This window comes from Pinus tabuliformis, chromosome Q (assembly GCF_031772625.1).
Source record: "Pinus tabuliformis cultivar Carrire ecotype Pingquan chromosome Q, CPIR1, whole genome shotgun sequence".
Classification (NCBI taxonomy): Eukaryota; Viridiplantae; Streptophyta; class Pinopsida; order Pinales; family Pinaceae; genus Pinus; species Pinus tabuliformis.
In genome coordinates this window covers 231,020,378-231,034,631 of record NC_142296.1, presented here as the reverse complement: position 1 = coordinate 231,034,631, position 14,254 = coordinate 231,020,378, and the positions used below count along the sequence as shown (strand labels likewise).

The following is a 14,254-nucleotide window of genomic DNA, read 5'->3' as shown; positions in this document are numbered from 1 at the left end:
TCTATCATCAGCTTTTATTGTATATATCTTTAGGTCAGTTTTGGATATAGTCTTGCATAGAGTCCAAGCCTATATCAAGAGTGGGAGTCTTTGTCTACTGTTGCAACAAGTCAACAACAAAAGTGACAAGCACACTTCAAGTACGCATTGTAATTTTAATTTGTATTTATTCATTATTATGCACTTACATGTGTTTTGCAGGCAGAGGTAAGTTGAAGGGTATTTTGTTTTGTTTTGGGATTGGTTTCGCCGGGCAAATTTTGCATGTAGGTAGAAGAAGATTCAAGTACAACTTCAAGAAAGAATTCAAGAGTAGAAGTATCAAATCAAAGGAAGCATTGCAATGGGACATCCTTTGAAGACATGAAAACCATCCGTATATTGTGAAGAAGTGTCAAGGCCAAGAGTCATCATTGTAAAGTTGTAAAAGAGTCATTTGTAAAAGTGTCATCATTGGAAGAGTCATTATTGTAAAAGAGTCAATCTGCCTAGAGTCGAAAAGGCATTATTGGGAGGTATAGGAATCTCTATTGGGATGATGTCATGGTTGGGTTGCAGGTCATAGTGTGATTGGGTGTTCGGTCAAAATCATTGTAAATCATATTGTATCATGGATCGTTGTCCCTGGTACGGGAATCCACACTCTTGTCTCATTTCAGTCATTATAGGGTGGTAGGGAGGTGCTAGGCTAGTGCATGAAGTCGCCTACAAGTTGGAGCCTGTGAACATTTCAGGGTGGTAGGTTGGTCTAGGGTGTTGGGGCATCCATTCAGTTGATTACTGAAGAAACCAAGGCGTTGGGGCGTCCTTCCAGTTGGAGCTGGAGAAGAATGTTTTTCTAGAATTCTAGGAAGTTTTTTCTTTCATTTCAGTTGGGACTGAAGATTAAAGAATTTATTAGAAAAGCGTTTGGTGGTTTTTGACCCAGAGGGGGTTTTCCACCTAAAATTTTTGTGCCTACTGTGTTCTTTTATTTACAATTATTAATACATAAACATTAATAATAATTGAAGATTAACTAATGCTCTGAAAAGATTTAAAAGTGTTAATTGCTAAGGAGTATTGATTCACCCCCCCTCTCAGTATTTCCAACATATAGCAGGGACAAAGACATCTTCATGGATTAAGATAATGTTGTTGTATGAGACAAGCTTAGGCTTGTGGTTGTTGCCTTCCTATGTGAGAGGGAGAAAGGATGAATATGGTATTCTTTTCTTTATGACATGTATTTGCTTTAACATTTGATGTCCTTCATAAATAGGAAAACAAAGGACTACTGCTCGAAAGTACTGCATAAGGCAATGTTGTTGAACTCTTCAGTGAGTTGTTTGAACCGGTACTGGATATGAGCACTTTGATATGATGCTACATCATATTTTTTGATCTTCAGAGAGAAACTTGGATTGATGGATGTGCCCTTCCTAGGCAAAGGTCCCCATTGATCGAGGACACTGAGTTATGCTCTTCCCCCTTGTCTGAGCTCCCAGGGTGAGGAATCGAGCCTTAGAGCTCCTGGGGTTGAGGGACCTTTAGACTTGACAGAGTATACCCCAGTTGGCATTTGATTTCCCACCAATCTGGCCAATGGGTGTTGGTTGCTTGAGTTAGGTGCGATCCTTATCATTTATAGTAAGTGGCATCTCGCTCAAGCTAGAGATGCAAGTGTTCTACCACTGACTCTTGAGGGTCGTGTTGGGAAGATCAGCAGATGATTCTAGGTGGTAGCAGTGGCTCCCTAATGATGATGATTTTCAGGTGGTAGTGTTAGCTCCCCACTGGCAAATGACTCCCAGGTGCTAGCATTAGCTCCCCACTGGCAGATGATTCCCGAGTGGTAGAATTAGCTCCCCGCTAACATTTATTCTTGGTGGTAGTAGTGGCTCCTCGATGGATAAAGGGTGGTAGCTTGAGCTCCACTACAATGATTCTTCTTTAGATTTGAGAATGTTCCACAGATGAGTGGGGATGAGATGTGACTTGATGGCGATGATGATTCTACTTCATATGATCGTATTGATTTATGGATAGAGGGTTGAGTTGGACTCCCATATTATAATGTGGGTTGAGATGGAATCCCCCTTAATGATTCTACTTCAAATGAATGAATTGATTATTGGATATAGGGTGGAAGCCAAATGCTCCCTTACTCTGATGATTAAGGTGTTAGTCGAAGCTCCCCTATGATGATTCTTCTTCTTCTTCTTTAGATCGAGATTGTTCAACTGATGATCAAAGAACGACATGTGATGAGATGGATATTTTGTTGATATAGATGAGATGGAGGTCATGTGATTTGACCCGAAGATTAGTAGGGTTTGAGGATTGATCTCGCCTACCCTTTGATTGTGCATTATTCTTCTTATATGTAACAAGATGAGATGTGATGATGATGGAGTTGTTTTCCTTTTCATATATTCAGACATGGCATCCGATATGGAACTTATGATGGTCACTTGCTTGAGACTTATACTTAGTTTGAATTCCTCCCTAGCTAAGAGAGTTAAAATTGGCAGCCAGGGAGAAATTCCCATAAGAAACCCTAAAGAGGGTTTATGTTGGTCATAAGGAAAATTCTATTTGTCCAAAATTAATTTGACAAATAAGTATTTAAAGCAAATATTATTGGGAAAATTTAAATTTTGAATTTTAAGTCTCCCTCCAATAGACCAAAGTCGGCCTCAACAAAGGTTTTGATTTTCCTCCATCCATTTGTATAAATTCAGTCTTTCAAATCATAGAGGATCATTGATTAGGGCTCACATTCTTCTAAGGTCTTCCGCATGACTATAATCTCTCACATATGGCTCTCTCTTGCATGGCTTCTCGCACTCTGTCTCATGGACCCTCACATTATTTCTCACGCAAATTATCTTATGGTATTTTGATTTGGAGTCTCTATCTCACTCTCGGTTTAGTCGCAATGTAAAGGAATATGTTCTTACTCTCTGTATAATCACACAATCACGACACAAGGTCTCGACTGGGCATCACTCTATTTCTTCTCATCAATATTCATAGTTGGCATCATTTCCTCTACATTTGATATTGGTTCATTTCTCGTATGGCCTGATCTCGCATCTCTATTTTGGTTATAATCTCTCATATGTGTGGTTCAGTGTCGTACGGCTATGATGGGTATGGCTCGGCATTGCCATGATCTCTATGGATATAGTTCTTTTAGTTCCTCGACATTATTTTGGCTGCCTCTGTGTTGATTAGTCTCAGGACAGAATAGGTATGGTATTGCTATAGTGCAATATATATGTGATATCACTACAACTAAGTGTATGATGATCTCAACAGGAACACTAAGATGATTGTCTCGGCATGATAATATGATGAATCACAGGATAGTCTCTTTGTGATATACACACAGTCTCACTGCGATCATGTATAGGTCCTCTACGTTACAGTTGGCATCAATACTCCCTACATAATGTATATATATGGTCTCTCTATGTATTGACATCATAGTTTAGTTATAATTATGCCATCATTGACATCAATCCAATTATGTATGGCATCACAGTTCAGTTATATGTATGCCATTATTGACATTGTAGCTCAGTTATATCTTTGCAGTTCAAAACAATGGTGGTATCCCTATGTTGCAACCCTAATGTCAGTATGACGAAGTTATTGATGACAGTATTATGTGACAGCCTTGTTCACAAACAAACTTGTGAACAAGATAAGTATCGGCCCAGGGTAGCCTGATGTATTGATTTATGGCTCAAGATATTTTGTACTTTGTAGCTCAGTTGAACAATTGATGAAATCTGATAGAAGAAAAAGAATTGAATTTTGGGTTTTCCCCTTATGGGGTTTTTCCCTGGTCTCCGATCAATCTTGGTGTCTCTATGTGTGCAAGTTTTTTCTTCTATTGTTCCTTTACGTTTCGTTGCATTACTGATGTTATTGTTCTTTATACATAATTGTTGATGATGCTATAATATAATTGGGGGCATTCATATGTAAATATTGGAAAGATAGTTATCTAAAGCAAAGAACAATATAGCCCTAAGAAAGATTAACAAGAGCGAGAGACAGAGTATGGTTACAGTTGAACAAGGAATGGCTATAGGGTCCTAGTCAAAAAATCAAGGCTCTACAATATGGTCCTTTCGAGATACTAGAAAAGGTGGGAAATAATGCCTACAAAATCAGTCTACCCCCACACATTCATATTTACTTAGTGGTGAATGTGGAAAATTTAAAACTCTATGAGCCTTCCATGTTGGACAAAGAATAGGAGTAGGTCCTACTTTCCATATAGGATTTAGCACCAGATGTATAAGCAAAGTTGACAAAGGGTACAATTTTGCAGAAGAGGTCCAAAACTACAAGATAGGGTCAACATGCCCTTTGGTAGATTAGGTTGAAAGGACAACTTCAAGGAAAGGCTACATGGTACTCTAGGGAGAACGTAGAAGAAAATTTTCACACCTCATTTAGAAAATAATTTGGGGAATGTTACCCACCAAAATGGGTAACGCCATAGGAGAAAACCTTTCTCCTACATTTGACAACTAGCCAACCAACAACCATTGACATTCACTTCTTAATGATGATATGCCATATGCCTCTACCATCTGCATTAGCCATGCACCTCTCACCATCCAACAATCCTCTTAGATGAAGGTGGGTTGCTATTCAAAAGGTACTTTGATCATTTTGCAATCAGGTTCTTATACTTGTTTGTTTTTGGAATTTAGTAGAAATAAAAGGGTGATCTGGAAGATTTACCAATCTTGACTGTACATTTGTTCTCTCACCTTACTAGGGGGCTAATATTTAGCCCTAGTCTAGTGGGACCTCCCTTGAGGCCTTCGTGTTATACAAGGGGCACTACTTGGGAAACTTGGATTGAAATAATATGCTCTTCTCGCTTACACCATACTAAGCACTTTCCATGTCACATTACAAACCCCTTATATATCATCTCCATTCTTCGAGTCTAACTTGTCATTGGTTCATTGGGACTTGGAACCCTCTTATCCACATCCTTGAGTTGGGACAGGGAACATTGCCCTGGAGTTTGATGCAGCTAAAAGAATGGAAAAGCATAACATGGCCACAATGAAAGGAAAAGAAAAAATCAAAATGCAAAAGATGGTCGAGACACAAATTAGCACGTGGGAAAAAACCTAGCATAAGCTCTACCCTCCTCATTAGCCATCACTTGGTTCTTGAGCACTTGATGCTCCATTTCATCAAAAGGAACCCTTGCATGTCCCAACCCTGATGAGCAATAAATTGTCTCATCTTAAGGGGTAAAATTAAATGCTATATCATAAAGAGCAAGCTCTAACCCTTGAGCTATGCACCCAAAATAAAAGCATTATTAAAAAGAAGTAAAAGGCGCACTAGAGGGGTGGAAAAAGTAGGCCAAGCAGGGTAACTCATGCCTCCATGATTGCTCCCTCCATTACATTTATATACTCAGGATGTGGACTCCCATCAGTTGGTCCCTTTGACCATGGCACTTGGCCATGATGCCTTTCCCCTCCATTTCCACTCATTTACACCAACACCTATTGATTGAGGGGTTGATCCTAGAAATGCCACGTCCCTTGAGGGTTTGACCCTAGAAATGACATGTCCCTTGAGGGGTTGACCCAATAAATTCCACGTCCCATGAGGGGTTGGGAGCACCTAATAGGGTTGACCATTAGCCACCTCTATCAAGTTAGGGAACACCTTTACGGGATTTGGTCTAGTTAGGTAACGGAAGGTGATCCAAGTTTGAAGTATTAATATGCCCTTCACATGCAAGTTTGGTCCACTTCGATACTTATATGATCTTAGTCTCTAATGAATGGTTGCTTTCATTGGAGTTTAAGTTGGTTTTGTTAGGTGGTCCACAGGAACCCAAGCCTTGAGGGCACCCACTCCATAGGTACCCATGTCTTTTAGAGAAGTTGATGACTTAGCAGATGCAACATTTCTCACTTACGTCAGAGTGTTAGGAAATATGATAACTTCAATAGTTGATGCATATCCCAGAGTACGCCTATGACCCAAGACGTTGATATTGTTTGGCCCAACATAGAAGATTCTTGATGATTACACCACTAGACCCAGCATGCCCCCCAGGTTGGCCTTGACACTACCTAATGGGCAAGCCATGATTCAAAGCCCATATGAGGATGGTATTCCATGAGATGACTAGGGAGGGCTTGTTGCACTTGATGGAGCCCTAACGCTAGAGAGAGGAGGCGTTGCGTTGACTATTGAAGACCCATGGAGATTTTGTGGGGGCACTTCAGTTGGATTTGGAACCCTGAGAGATGCTTTGAGGAGTATTCCTCAAATGATGGATGATCATGATGCTTGGAGACACCTTTAACCTTCATCTCACCATGACATAGAATTTGGAGCTCAAAAAGGGCATGAAATCATCATTTACAGGCTTACAGCTCACACATGTAGGTCTTTTGTGGCATAATTTCATATTGAGCTAGTGGATTGGCTTGTAACCCAAGGATTATCTTATGTTTACTCATTATCAAACTTGTTTATGGGCTTCATAGGCTAAAAAATTAGAATAAAGTCACCTCATTATTGCATTTCATCATCACTAGTGGATTATTTTGGCCTCCTTAGAGATTTCAGCCTAGCTCTTGTAGCCTATTACTGTCGTGGAGATGTAATCTTTGTGGATATTTTGCTATTGGAGACTAGTCCTTGTTGTGGAGATGTCTCTTTGGGATAATGAAGGATTTTTCATGGATATCTTGTGAGTCTTTTCTGTTGTTGAATATCTTTTAATGGTTATTGCATGCAATATATTTGCTAGGGTTTTCTATGTTCTTGTTCAATTGAATATCCTTATATGAAATTTTGGAGAAATATTGTATGCTTTAATTGGAGAATCTTGAACATCCCTTGAGAACCTCCTAGAGAGATTTTCTCTTGATTTTATCCCGATATTGAGTGACATCTAGGGTTTTGAAAGTGGAAAACTAGGTTTTTTCACCCCTTACTCTCGTCAAGGGTTCGATATCTCCATAGTAATTTTTCCCTTAGACTCCATCAGCCAAGCAGTAGGCAGTGGCTTCCACATATATGATCAAACATCATTACAACCTTATTATTTTCTAGCAATTTCGACCCTTCAAGCCAAGCCACTAGGGCTAAGGCATAGGGCCGAATTTAACTAGAGTCAAGTCATTGGCTATTTTTAAGGCTTTTCCTATGAATTGAATCTTATAGCATCAAAATCTACCCTTTTCCATGGTTGGAATAGCCTTCCTAGGGCTGACATCACTAATCCTAGGAAATTTTGCCCTAGAAACCCTAGTCTAGCGTTAAGGCTTCTACTTAGGGCTTGTTGAAGGCATGTCGTTCCTTTTCGTTGATCATACCTATTTTTCACAGGCCTTTTCTTGGTCTTATATGCCTATGTGAGCCACTCTTGTTGTATATTCCTCAAACCCTAGGCTATAAGTACCCTTGATAGGTTTCTTGGAGAGCACGTTATTCCTTGTTTCATTGGATTGAGCCTTGTCCTTAGTTTGAGTGCCCTTCTTAAGCTTATCCCAACTGTCACCTTTGAGGAATTACCTTAGAATATTAGGTGACCAATACTGGGAAACCTCCCTTGTGGTGAAATTCCTCTAAAGAGTAGGAGGTGGAGTGCTATGGTGAAAATGGGCCTCCACCTCATTGTTGTCCCTTGGTTTACTTCTTGTCTCATGAAGCCTCTCACAAGACCTGCTAGATTTTGAGGCAACAGGGACCAAATGGAGAGGTATGATCTAGATTGGGTCACAAAGTAAGTAATTTTTCACTCGTCTTAATGGTTTTAGGGTGGAAAAATTGAAGGAATTATCTTAGAGGAGCAATTTTATCAACGAGACCTAGTTTGGAGAATTTGGGTATAAAACCTTTTGGGGCTAGTTTGAGGTCTTAAATGACATTTTTGGGAGTAAAACTTTCCCACTTAAGCATTGAGCCCCATGACATTGTTGTAGACTTGAAGACCTTTCCAGCAATGCAAGAATCACGTCAACCGGAGTTTGGATACAAAAGTTATGCCTCCCAAAAATTGACCTATCATGATTCATGATTGACCACCATAATTCAAAGGATGCCACATCAGCGCCTGTTACTCATGCAAGAGTGGGTAGTTGCATGGGCACTAGGAAGAAGACTCTAGAAGGGTTTAGTTGTAACTCATATTGTGGAGGTTGAATGAGTCAAATCTAACCCGTAGTTGGCTATCAGGCTATGTCATAACCAAGGCACTAGGAGAAAAAGGGGTTCCATTCTATTTGCTTTCATTTTGTTCCATAGTAGGGCATAGTTGCTGAGTTTGGAATCTGGGTAGAGAGAGAGCATAACAAAGGGAGCTTGTGTTCTGTAGCAGCCCATGGGCCACAGATCTTAGGAAACTCCATAGAAAGTTCATTCTCCTTCATATTTGCATCATTTCCATTCCAGACAAAAGAGAGTAGAGAAGCCTCATCTTCCAGTTGGTTTTTCTCCCGAAAGGGTTTCCCAAAGCATATCTTGGCATTCATTGAGGTTTGTGAGTGATTGTATTTATCCATTTTCTATTTTTCGTATATTATCTATTGCATGCATAAACAATAAAAAAGTAATAACAAATCTGGAATCTAAGAGGAATTTACCATTCATAGTATAGAATCTAGATTTTAGTTTATTTTCACAAATCTGTTGTGACAAATCTTCAAATAGAATATCCACGGAAATTTACAAATCATTTCCATAAGCCTACTCCATAAATCATTATCAATTCAATATATCATCATCTCATCCAATGGTGTTTGACCAGATGGTTTCCTTTCATGCTATTTTCATGTATGCATACATAAATGTAGCCATCTATTTGTACACACATGCACATAAATGCACATACACGAAAACTAATTTAAATGCACTTTAAAGAGTTAAAAACTGGAAATAAATGCATATGATTACAGCATTAGGTATTAGATTGGCATCCTTTCTCCTCTCTTTTTCTTGGTTTGATTTGAAAGGGTTTCCTCATTGGAATGTTCTTACTTTAAAAACAAGACATGTTCTAAAGCCCCCTTGTCCTATATCCCAAAATTCAAGGATATGACAAGCTAGGACACATGTTTGACACCTATCCTAAAACAGGACATGTGTCAAATACATGTCAGACACATGCCATAGACATATCTCAATGTGCTGGGTACAAATACATCAAAAAGAAAACTGTGACGGGGTTTAAAATGATTTTGACTATAGTGAATGTGCACTCCAACCTCCATCTTATTTATAGGAAAAGGGATGAGTGGTTGAAGGGAAAGACAAAGATGTGGGATGTTTTTGCTACTATATAGGTTTGGAAAAGAGAGTTGATTTGGTATTAGACAACTCAGATATTAATGAACCATTGTTAAAGCAAATCACTTTTGATCATGGTGATCATCAAGGGTCATCCTCCACACTAGCAAATGCAAATCTTGGATTGGATATAAAAGAGGAGGATGAAAGAGAAATGGCAATGGTGATGACTTGATTACTCTAACAAGGAGGCAATGACTGATGAGATATAAGATTCTTCCATTTAAGGTTGTCAATTCTAGTATCTATCCTGTTTTGTATTTACCATTGGCATTCCCACCTATAGTATCAGTTATTCAGTATCTACAGTATACACTTTGATTTTAATGAGATCAAATAATCCAATGAGAAAACTGCACTTATTGTTCTAGCTTCTAACTTCTACACCTCTATTTTATGTGTTGAATATTCTAATTTCTTGTGTGTTTGAGCATCAATTCATCATTGATCTAGTAATCAGTTCTATCATATTTTATTAATGTTCTATTTTCATATATATATATATATATATATATATATAGATATATATATTCTTTTGTGTCCTATTTCAGAATTGACATGTCAAATGTCAGATACTTGTATCCACGTGTCCTGTGTCTTGTGTCCCAATGTCATGTGACTTAGGTTCTTATGTTATTTTGCCAACTCTAACAAAAAGAAAAAATAACTATTGTTGTACAAAATCTTCTTGCTGGTCATCAGTAAATTGAGTAAACCAACTTCTCGAATAAACTCAAGTGCTCTACAAAAATTGATTTCTCCACCCACCATCTAGGATAGTTGATAATAGATATATCTCCAGCTCAAGGTTAAAATGCAAACATGTCTAGAAAATTGGACACAGATTTAGTAACAGAATAAGTGGTAACTTGAAATCATGCAGCTAAAAATAAAATTATCTTAATTACAATTGCCCTAAAGGAAAACAACTACAATTGCCCTAGAATAAAAGAAGCCCATTGACAATAAATTCCAAGAATATGATCCTCTGCTTACCTTCTGGAACAGGGACTGTTGGAAGAGATGATTTGGCTTGGATAGCTTTGAAATTGGATTCTGATGCTTACATTATCTCACTTGCTGTCATAGTCATTGGTATCAAGAATTAGTTTCAAGTACCTGTATCTGATTGACCGGCATGAAAATGACTGTTTGAAAAATCCTAGCCTTGTAATGGTATGAATTCCAGAAAATTTGCTTTCTAATAATGGAGGTTTTCCCGAGAACTGTTCCATATTGAAATATTGTGTGGATATCAAGACAATTCTTACATATCTTCATAGCCTGGACCTGCTATTACTTGAGTGATGTTCATCATTTGCCTAAAAAATAGAACTGGAAAGAAGCTGTGGAACCCAAACTAGCCTACATTTTATTTTTTTTCTATTATTTACAAGAGTACCTGCTCTGCTTATAAGAGTGCTTCTAGTGGACACAGAACAGCAGTATATCAGCTCAAGTTGTTTAACAATAATTAACTTGAAGGTTTGCTCATCCGTACCATGTGGCAGGGTTAGAAGTAGTGTGAGATTTGTGAGATAGTTAAGGGATTCAATTGACTCAGACACCTGGATCAGAACTTCAATTTCAGTAGAGAGACAGAATAAGTAGTCATTAATTGAAGCCAAAGCCATGAATATTTACACTTTTTTTTAGCCTACTCAATAAAACTCTTAAAGTGTTTTCCACTGTCCACCAAGGTTCAATTCTCGCTGTGGTCTGCCCCACTCGAATGGCGTGTTTCAGAAAAGGTGAGACTGAGTGAAAACCCTGGGCAAATTTGGTAGAATTTTACTCAAACCCGGTACCTAAGCCAAAAGAAACATCTTATGTGGTGCAGCCCTTCCTCGGGGCATGTTCCTCAATACAAATTCCACCAAAGAAAAAAGAACCATCATATTAGTGCAGCCATTGACCGTGATAAACATAAAAATCTGCAATCAATAACTGAAAAAGATGAAGTACCGCATAAGCTAGCGAAAGGAAGTGAACGTCGCTGACTGATGCAGTAATTGTTCTCAACACGATATATGCATATACATATGCCTTTTCCCTGCTGTAAGCCAAGACACCTGCGAATTATTTATGTTAAAGACAATTAACAACCATCCAATTTTTTCCAGCAATAGGTAACTAACTATGAACAGATTTCAAGGCCTCCTGTATCATCGCTTACCTATGGGAATAAGTGTGACAGTCATGGGAACCATAAGCAGTGCTTTCCTTCCATATTGATCTGAGAGAACCCCCATGAAGGGTGCCGCAAGCATTATTCCAACGCCAGAGATCTATTACATGCCAAATTTTTTTCAGTGGAATAATCAAACTAGAATGTTTAAAAATCTCATTAATATCTATCAGGTGGCATAATAGTCCAACCACCATAACCCCAGCTACATAGCAAAAATACACATTTCCGAAATTTTAATCATGCCATGAATTCAAACACCGAGTTCAAATATCATAATTAGTATAATCATTTAATTTATATGAAGTTGAGAATTCAGAACAGGAGTGGAGTAGCAAATATTGCATACTGGACACTTTTATTTCATGGATTTGACACACAAAGAAAAATATTTTCATATTGTTAATTTTTATTTTTATTTTTTAAAAATAAAAATTTAAAAGCCTTAACAAAAATTCTAAATTACAGAACTAAACTATTGTCATAACACCATAGAAAAATTCAAAAACCCATGATCAAACTGTAAATTCTTATTCCATGGTAAATTACAGAACTAAACTATTGTCATGACACCATAGAAAAATTCAAAAACCCATGATCAAACTGTAAGTTCTTATTCCATGGTCAACGCTTGTAAAATGATACAAAACATGTAAAGTGTTGCTGAAGGAAGATGAAATTAAGCTCACCATATGCTCTAGTCCAGTGAGGTAGATAGCTTGGCTGCATTCTTCAAGGCCGGGGCAGAGAGCAGACATTGTAATGTCTGTGAGAGGAGGGACCACCATGAAAGTAGCAACGCAGTGCAAGAATATGGCGATCAGGAGGTGAATTAACAACCCCCAACATTCTTTCCAATAATTCTCTATCATCTTCTCCCTCAACCTCAAGAAATATCACTACTGCACTTAAACCCAAAACTTAAGACACTGAAATCATTAAAAGATGCTTACTACACAGGATCCCGTCCTATTTTCTGCAAATAATTTACCGAACTGCTCTGTGTAAAACATCTCTGGAAAAGACGAACAAAAAAGATATATGATTTTCGAATTTTTTGGAATTTCAATGAATGTTGGGAGAAGACTGATTTAATTGTCTGTATTGATTTAGCTCTATATGAGAGTGAAGTTTCTTGAAGTTTTCCTGTAAATAGACCTTTACAGACCTTTAGAGCTGAACTGTGGGAAAAAGAATTTAAGCATATAATCTGATTTAGTTTTATCACTCAACTGATCTAAAAAATTATGTTTGAAATCTGCTTATTTACGGTACCATCTTATTCAGCGAATAATTAAAAGCCAGCAGGTCCCTGGTTCATGGTGTTTTTGGTTATTAATTCTTGAAATATTTATGCTTATTTATTTACGGGTGAGTTACCCGGTAGATGGTGTCCTGTCACCTACACCACTGATTCCCAAAGTAAGAAGGTAATGTGACGAGTTAGTATGAGGTACGTTAAATATAGAACGTTCACATGATATGGGAAAATATTTAAATAATATTGTGAGATTAGAGTGGTCTCTGGTAACTCACACCACTTATTCCTAAAAGAACAACTATTAAAAGGGAGAAAAAGGGATAATTGCAGGATTGACTATTAGTTCTAAGTATATTCCAATTTAAAAAAAAATATTGGAGGATTGGTATAATAATTATAAGTATATTTTAATAAAATAAAATAAAAAGATAATTGGAGGATTGAATATAGGTATATTAATTATAAGTATATTCCAATAGTCTTTGGTAGATGGTGTCATCTTACCCACACCACTTATTTAATGGATGGATTGAGTAAAGGTATATTAATTATGCTTACAGGTGTGGTTTATTTTGCAAGAGATATTTTAGAATTTTTATTAGGAAAAAAAAGTGTATGGATGATTTAGATTTAATAATTTGTAAATATTATTTTTCATATACACATTTTAATAGAAGAAATTGTGGTTTATTTTGGAATAGATTTTTTAGAATTTCCATTTTTTTTAAATAAAAGTGTATGGATGATTTAGATTTAATGATCTGGAAATATTATTTATCATATACACACTTTAATAGATGAAATGAAGGGTTTCCAAATTTTTTTTCCATTTCAAAAATTATGAGCTGTGTTTGCAACATCCACTCCTATCCTAACATTACAAAGTCTTAGCATTATATAAATTAAATGGCTCATAAATTAAATGACACAAACATATTTTAATGGTTATCGACGTTTATGAATCATTTAATTTATATGACCGTGTTAGTTATAAAAGGTTTAAATGATAGAGGGAAATGCTTAAATAATACAATGAGATTGAGCATATAATATATACATAGATATTTATATAAGGGGAATATGCATGTTTTGGACTTCGATATGAGTTCAAGGGACATATATGAGATTATATGTATATGATATAGCTCTAAGGGGAGACATGTATGGGGTTAAATGTGTATGTAATATGTAAATGTATATGTAATAGGGCTAACCTAATAATGAAAGGACCACATGTGCAATGTGTGAATATGTACATATAAGTATCATGTAGCAATTATTGAAGAGATGTAATTTGTATATATGAATGTATTGAGTATTTGAAAGAGATTTTCCTATTATTTAAAGAGTTATTGTGTTACTTATTTCTTTGATCTATCTTGGAGTTGTGCTCCATGCTCTCCTTGGTGTACATCGTGTGTACTTCTAGTTTTTTAGGTATTTGTATCATAATATTTAGTATGAGA

At 37.0% G+C, this 14,254-nt stretch overlaps 1 protein-coding gene across 1 annotated transcript in view; it reads right to left on the bottom strand.

Moving 5' to 3' along the window:
• The window catches only part of LOC149219039 (uncharacterized), a 482,479-nt gene extending 469,790 nt beyond the window's left edge, over positions 1–12,689 (bottom strand). The window contains exons 1-3 of the mRNA XM_089382522.1: positions 12,217–12,689; positions 11,516–11,627; positions 11,305–11,411 (exon numbers count right to left, since the gene is read on the bottom strand). Of these exons, the coding sequence (XP_089238648.1) occupies positions 11,305–11,411; positions 11,516–11,627; positions 12,217–12,399 (402 nt within the window). The 5' untranslated portion in view covers positions 12,400–12,689. The remainder of the gene's footprint in view (positions 1–11,304; positions 11,412–11,515; positions 11,628–12,216) is intronic.
• Positions 12,690–14,254: the final 1,565 nt, after the last annotated feature.